Source organism: Gossypium hirsutum, chromosome D06 (assembly GCF_007990345.1).
Source record: "Gossypium hirsutum isolate 1008001.06 chromosome D06, Gossypium_hirsutum_v2.1, whole genome shotgun sequence".
Lineage (NCBI taxonomy): Eukaryota > Viridiplantae > Streptophyta > Magnoliopsida > Malvales > Malvaceae > Gossypium > Gossypium hirsutum.
The window spans coordinates 8402962-8410905 of record NC_053442.1 but is presented as its reverse complement, the minus strand read 5'-3'; the positions used below and the strand labels follow the sequence as shown (position 1 = coordinate 8410905).

The 7944-nt window shown below is 36.7% G+C and overlaps 1 protein-coding gene across 2 annotated transcripts; it reads right to left on the bottom strand.

Annotated features, from left to right (window-relative positions):
• Positions 1 to 711: 711 nt before the first annotated feature.
• On the bottom strand, positions 712 to 4652 carry LOC107901323 (zinc finger BED domain-containing protein DAYSLEEPER). 2 transcript variants are annotated; one of them, XM_016827272.2, is made up of 2 exons: positions 4302 to 4652; positions 712 to 2893 (listed from the first exon to the last, which is right to left on the bottom strand). In XM_016827272.2, exon 2 carries the CDS (start codon positions 2874 to 2876, stop codon positions 849 to 851), a length of 2028 nt encoding a protein of 675 aa, XP_016682761.2. In that variant the 5' UTR covers positions 2877 to 2893; positions 4302 to 4652; the 3' UTR covers positions 712 to 848. The 2 variants fall into 2 exon arrangements, with proteins under 2 accessions (XP_016682761.2, XP_040951161.1); XM_041095227.1 differs by lacking the exon at positions 4302 to 4652 and adding an exon at positions 3337 to 4276.
• Between the last annotated feature and the right edge of the window lie 3292 nt (positions 4653 to 7944).

Genomic DNA, 7944 nt, shown 5'->3' with positions numbered 1-7944 from the left:
CACTCGAAACAGTTCATGGTACAAGAATAGCGGAAAAGGTCGTTCTGTTGAAAGTCAGGAACGTCTAGGATCCGTCTTGCTCAAACCACAGGTATTATTCGGGAAAATTTATTGCTATAAATATCACAAGCTGACTCGATTTTCAAAATTTTATTCTTTTTCTGTACAAGAAAATAATTTTCGAACTGATTTTTTCCAACAATTAAGCTTAAATAGATTCCTTATTGTCTTGAAAGTGTGTTTACATTAGGATAAACGTTCTCCCTTAAACACAGGTGGTGGGTTCTATTTGAAGTGGACCGGATGATTGTACTCATGAAATCAATGCAAAGTTAACAATTCATTTTAGGCTCGACACATGTTCTCGGCGGAGGGGCATAACAAATTATATCAATAGAGATGATGGAAGTAGCAGTTGTAGATGGCTGTCTTTCACGCCATATCTTTCCCAGTCGGCTTTATTGCACATTGTTGTTGCTTATTTACCAACGAACACTACATGGATTTTTAAATGTAGTTGGAGATCGTTGTTGAATTGAAACCGTGGGATAAAACTTGGTTATTGATTTGCTAATAGATAGTGAGCATCGTGGGAGGGGATGTCAGATGAAGCATCTTGGTTCAATATGCTGAGAGGGTTTAGAGAGCAGCCTTCAGAGACTGTCAATTAGCACAAGCCACGTGCAACACAATGGTGTTGGGACCTTTCCCTTGCCACGTAAAGCCTTCAAAGAAACACGTAATAAGAAAAATACTCCAAGCATCCATACAAATCTTTCTAGTTGTACAAATAGAGGCCTACAGTGAAATATGTCAATAAACATGATACTCTGGAATATCATCTACATCTAAAATTCCATTTTAACAAGCGCATTCGAAACATCAGAAGATCCATAATGTAGCCAGTCCTTGGCACAGATTAGAGCTTCCACTGTCTCCGGTCGCAAAGAGCTACGATATTCATCTAGTTGCTTGTCTGTGATATCAAAGATTGATTCGGTGGCAGCAGCAGACACCGGAATCGACAAAATGTCGCGAGCCATCTTGGAAAGAGTAGGATACTTCATCTTGTTCAGCTTCCACCAACCCAACACATCAAACTCTTGGACACGAGGTAACAGGGACTCTTCCAAGTACTGATCCAGCTCAGACTTCATCTGCTGGCTATTAGTCTCCATAATGTAGACATCAAAATCTGCAAGCCCATGGTCCGAAAGAAGATTACCTTGATGAGATTCGTTGGTCTTTCCATTGTTTGCACCATTCACTTCTTCCACATAAGTTGGCGTCAAAGGCAATGGGAGTGCCACGTATTCAAGAAAGAGCTCATGAATTCCATCGTCAACAGTTTTGATGTATGTGGGAGCATCTTCGCCATATATTTTTGTGAAACTGAACTCGACAAGTTTCATTTTGAAACGAGGATCCATGACCACTGCCATTGCCAAAACCAGGCTACAGTCCTTCCAGTACTTGTCAATCTTTTCTTGCATTGATTTTGCAAGGTTGCTGATGAAAGGATCCTCACTAGTGATGGAACGACCCAAGTCCACATGTATTTTCCACACTTCATAAAAGAATGTAATTACGGTAGGGAGAGTTGTAGTTGTAAGGATGCTGGCTGCATCGAAGAGAGGTTTCAAGAAACTGCATAAAGTCTCAGCCAACTTCCAGTCTTCCATTGATGGGGCTAGCTTATAATCTGGATCGTAAGTATCCAAGCAATCAAACACTTCCTTCAATTCAGAAGCAGCTGCAAGCATTTGGTATGTTGTGTTCCACTGAGTTTGATTGTCAAGAAACAGGCTCTTTTCACTGGGCACTTGAAGCTGGTTTTTAACTTGAATGAACTTGTCATCATGGGATTCTGACATCTTCACATACTTTACACTATCACGGATTTTCTTGATGATCTCTTGCCCTGCTCCAAGCACATCCTTTGCCATGCTGCTCATAGTACGAGCTATACAATTTCTAATTAACAGCTGACCATTAAGAATAAGGGGATTTTTAACGCACAGTAAAGGTCTAAGATTTTCCAGCCCAGCTTCACTTAGCGGATGATTGAAGGTGAGGGAAAATAACTTGCCTTCCAAACTCCAGTCTGAAAGGCAGGCAGCGATGGCATGACTTAGAGCAGAATGGGAATCCGGATATGGTTCCATTACAACATTGAAAACCCGTCTGTGCAACTTCCAGTCACTATCAACGAAGTGTCCAGTTATAAACACATAACCGAGGGTTTGATTTGAACTCCACATGTCCAGTGTAAGACAGAAGCGTCCAGGAATACCCTCAATAAAGTTCATTAGGCTTTGCTTTTCCCTCAGGTAAGTTGCAACACAATCCCCTTGAACGGTGTTGAAACTCATTTTATCAAACTGAGGCTGAAGGTTTTGAACAAAAGCTATGAACCCAGGATGTTCAACTATGTGAAGAGGGTACTCATGCATGATAATCATTCTGGCAATTTCATGGCGGCACCGGTCCTGATCAAATGGGATAAAAGGTGAGCTAGGAGATCTGTAGCGTCGCTTAGGAGGTTCACTTCCACCCATCTTTGGGTTATATGGGGTGATGAATTGATTGTTATCTTGGCCTTGGCCTCGTAAGAGTGCTCGACAGGTTCCTTTGGCAATGTGACGCTTCAGATGACTGGTACCTGCTACCTTAGAACCAGTGCTATAAGCAAAACTTTGCTTGCAGCGCTTGCAATATGCTCTTCTACATCCGGCACTCACATTTTCAATGGTAAAGTACTCCCAAACCATGGACTTCTTTTTTCGGCGCTTGATAGGCTGCGCTTCGGGAGTGGTCAGTGCCAGCTGATTGTTACTCTCCCCAGGGATTGTTTCCATATCTGTAATTTCTGTCATGGAAGTAAACCCTGCAGCTGAAAGCAAAAGAAGTTTTAGATATATATATATATAAGAGAACAACAGCTTCAAGTAGCTCATCTAAGGCAAACATAGCCAAAGCACTCTATCAGCTTTTACATACGCGACACACACGTAATAAACAAAATCTCCCCTGCTCGGAGATGCTTCATAATTAAGGCAAGAGGTTCTAGAGAAAAGAAAAGAGACCCTCAATTCATTTCCAAATTTAAACAGCAAACAGTTAGGCTTTAATACTTCTCCACACACACATAAAGAAAAGAAAAGGATGTAGAATAAATACGCCCTCATAGTTGCAAGGGTAATAAATTACACTGCATTCTCTAGGTTTAGTAGGTATAACACGGTACTCCTAAATGCTAGGCTTCGAACTCTTGCATGAGCAATTGAGATAACCTCCCGGTTCTAAACCAAAACATTTCAAAAAGATTGCACGTACCAGCTTATAGCTAAGCTCTGGTTTTTAAACTATATACCAATTTATCATTACATGAACCATGCTTGCAACCCTACGTACATCAAATGCAAATTACAAATAAGAAGAGCTGCTTTGATAGGCAACAAAAGCAAGCAATCTCAATAACAATACAGACGATAGGCGACCGGGTCAAAAAATAATTGGGCCCGGGCCACCACCCGGTGGGTCAATCCGGGAAAACGATTATACGCTAACAAATTAACTTAAATAAAACTCAAATAGGCCCACCTTGGGGAGCAGGGCTAAAATAGGAATTTTAACTAAATGGGCTTGACTTTTTAACATCTAACAAGGAGTTTACAATGAAAAGGGCAAAAACCTAGATCTAGGGCTTCAAAAATATAACTTTTTTTTCTCTTTCAAAAAACAAATAAACAAAAAGGGAAAAAGCCCAGATGAAGTGAAACTGGAATCCAAGATCAAGCACATCACTCATAGATCAAAAGACGAAAACAAAAAAGAATCATGTTTAATGTTTGCCCAGATCAAAGACAAAGCAAAAACCCATTAAATATGAATTGAGGAATCTACTGCCCTGATTGTTAAAATCTTAAAAGGGGCAGGAAGGTAGACCCATCTAAAGCCTGAAACAAGAAACGAAAGGCAATATATAACACAAGGAAAAACTGCAGAAATGAAGAAATATAAGGAAGGAGCTCATCGATTCATTTAAAACCAACTCCCAACTTCCATAAACTAATATTAAGGACAAAGAGACCAACGATTTTTCATGTTCGTAAAATTTAATCAAACGTAACCATCAGAACACTGAAACATGGAGCCTTAAAAAAATCAAACCCTAAACTCAAACAAAAAAACTTTGAATTAGAAAGCAAACATTAAAATAATCCAAAAGAAGAAGAGAATCACAAAATTAGATTCAAAGGAAGGAAAAGCAAAATTTGGGTAAGGTGGTGTTAGATTACCGGTCAAGAACCCAAATAGAAGCAATCTGGGATCGGATTTGAAGCCCAGAAAGCGACGTTGAAGGCCGAGAGATCTAAGGTTTTGCAGGAAGGAAGAGGAAAGAGAGACGAGAGACGAGGACGAGAGAGAGAGGATTTGGGCTTAGAACAGACCCGAAAGGCTAATTGGACCTGAAAGAAGAAAAGGGCAGGTGAAGATGTTGTTGGGATGGGAGTTTTATTGGTTTGTGGATAAAAGGTAAACGTGAGATTGGGTGCCGAGAGATTAAAAATTTATAGGGTTTAGGGTCTATTGACTTTGGGTACTCGCTTATGTAGGTGGGAAGTGGGAAGGGTCCATTCCTTTGCTTCTTATCGAGTCACACACCCTCCTTGAGAAATAAATTTGAAAATTATTGTCGCTAGTTTCTCCCATTCTCAAACCCTCCTAATAATTGGGTGTAATCCATTACAATCAATTTGCTAAAACCAACTCATTATAATAATTACTTAAACATATACCTTTAAATAATTATACCAAAATTCAATTACCACACAACATCAATATTTTATTTTATTAGAAGATAAGACATCTTAGAAATTACAATAGCTTTTGGTGAAATTAACTCAATGTTTGTAATAGGAGGACAGAGAAAAAAAAAAGGTGACATAAATGCCTCTCCTCTTTGTAAATTTGGAATTTAGTTTATCTGTTTTTATTTTTAGGAATTTAACTAAAAAATTTTAACAGTGTTAACAATTGGATTTGAATTTTGAAATCTAAAAAGTAGAGACTAAATTCTTGAAAATAAAAGTACAATGACTAAATTTCAATTTTTTTTAAGAATATACAGGTCTGTGGTATATTTTAACCGAAAAAAGCCATGTCTAATACTACTTTTTGCTTACTTGATTTTAAGAAAACTCCCATCTAGATCATATTTTTATTAAGGCTAAACTACACTCGAGGTCACTAAACTATTAGAAAGCCTAAGTTTTGATTACTCAACTTCAAAATGTTACAAAGTGGTTATTGAACTATTTGAAAGTATTCATTTAAGTCACTAAACTATTTGAAAGTTTTTATTTTAAGTCAATGGACTGTTAAGTTTTTTTTAAAGTCTGGATAGTGAGTTCCAAGCAACAATTTGACAATCAGTCAGTGGATCGGTACCCATCAACGAGTATACGAACATACCTTAGATCCAAATCGATCTAACAGTCAATATAGAGGTTGAAGAAGAAAGTTGTTTGGATTTTGGTTTGCAAATTCGTGACTTTCAAAATTGTTTCATTAAAAAAATTGAGCTGTAGAAGATAAGGGACATGAGAGCTTTCAATTGGTGTAGGCGGTGTGAATAGAGAATGTAACAACCCGTTTTCAATGGTACCGGAAATGGTGGTTTCGAAACCCTATTTACCGACAATGGACTCAATCAATTTTAATATTTAATATCTACTAGTCTATCATAGTGTTATATGAAATCATTATTTTTTTATTTGATTAATTAGATAATTTATTTTAGCATAGGGATGAAATCGTAAAGGTGGTAAAAGTTAACCACTATGGATTTCTTTCGCTTGCGGTAATATGATAATCGATTAGGGAAAAAATTGATAATTCAACCATTTTCATAGTTAATGGTCGGACAGGTGTTGGTTTTACCTTACTTGTAATAATGTTAATCTTAATTAATAATTAGATTAGACACATATATATATCGTAGCATAGTGGATGGAAAGAGACAGTTCATTATTGAATGCTTGAATATCCGATGACTTCTATAATGTCGAATTGTCATATGTAAGCATGCGGGCGAGAAGTTACACTTTTTCATTTAGGGGTCAAAATAGAATTCAATGATCTTGTGGGGCCAAGGCAAGAATATTGGTCTGCCGTAATTTGATACGTCAATATTAGGCTCTCTATTACACTTGACGAGCTTATCACGAGTAATTTGAATGTTTTTATCGTGTTTTTAGTTAGTTTTTGCTTTTTTGCTTTAATAAGTGAATTAGAATGTTTTACGCTATTTTTTATACCCAAATTGACCAAATGTGCCATAGGGAACCTAACAATTGATTGAGCGTTGTAGGGGGTCAATGGTGGCCCGAACATGAGCGAAAACATCACCTAGAAGGGGGTATTACAATATCGAAGCATGGAAGTTGTGATACCTCTAACAATGTTGAAACGAATAAAATTGAGGCCAACTCCAACGATATCATGATACTAAGGATGGGTATCGCGATACTAAGACCCCCAAGGCTCCCAATTTCAATATTGCCTTGTGTATTGTGATACCGCTAGGTATCACAATATCGAAGTTTGGGTATCGCGATACCGATGTCTAACGAGGAAAAAATGACTGTAGGGGTAGTTTTTGTCCAACACTCATACCAATCAAAATTAAGGCTTAAGGGCATTTTGATCTAAACTTTTAGGTTGAAATCAGATATTAAAAGCCACTTTTAGCTGAGAAGAGGAGGAGAGCTTTAGTTTAGGTTTTCTTTCATCTCTTTAGTTTAGGTTTTCTTTCATCTCTTTAGCTTAGTTTTAGGGTTTTATTTTTTATTTTTTGGGTTTAGTTTACTTTTCTAATTTTTAGTTAGTTTGATAGTTAGTTAGTTTTACTGTAGCTAGGTGTTATTTATGTTTAAGAACTTAAACTTAAACTTTACATTATATTTTCATTTTCATCCCAAGCTTTTAATATAGCTTAGTTCCATTTTCATTTTCTTAGATAAAATTCTGATTTTTAGTGTATATGTGCATCATCTTCACTACCATTGTTATCTCCTTCAAGCTTTTTTTCAAGAAAACCTTAAGTTTTGTTAACCTTATATCTTGCACTTAAATTAATGTATGCTTTGGGTGTTTATTTGATTATTGTTTGTTTAGAAATGATAATGAGTAGCTAAATCTATGGTGGTTGGTTGACGTTATTGTTGCTTAGTTAGTTTTTGGTACATGGATTAAATTGCAAAAACTGAACTCGATTGAATAAACTTCAAAACTTTGGATTGACGGTAAATCAAGATAAGTGAGGCCGAGAGGTAATCTTATAGGACACCAATTCATTAGTCTCGGGTTCGTCAGGTGAGATCGAGAGATAAACCGAACTAGTTTGTCTAATTTGGTAAAATTGAGATTGAGAGGTAAAATGGAGCCACTTAGGAGTTTAAGCAATTTAGATCCCCAATCCAAAAGTTAATTAACAACATGGAAGTCAACCAATATCTTTTTGTTATTAATTTGTTAATTTGTTAATTTCGTAATTTATCTAGTTTTACAATTTAGTCCTTTTGCATATTAAGTAGTTAATTAGAGTAATTCACTTCCAAATTATGCTTTGTTATAATATAGAAATTAGTGAGTAGCTAGTTAGACTCCTTCATTCCATGCTTGTTGAGAAGGAATCATTAAATCATTGACTCCTATGGGTTTGATTCCTTCATTGCATGCTTGTCGACTCCTTTGGGTTCGATCCTTGGAATACTCAAGTGTTCCATTGAACATTATAAATATTACAATTGACATGTCACACTTGCAGACACCACACCTAGTTATTCTGATTTTATTGTCATATTAGTGTTGATTCTCTCTGCCCTGGTGTTCGCACACCTATGGCAGAAGTAGTGAAAAAATTAATTAACTAATCGT

What these genes read in the sequence shown, in the direction of transcription:
- LOC107901323 (XM_016827272.2), bottom strand. Translation starts at nt 2,876, where the DNA reads ATGACAGAAATTACAGATATGGAAACAATCCCTGGGGAGAGTAACAAT.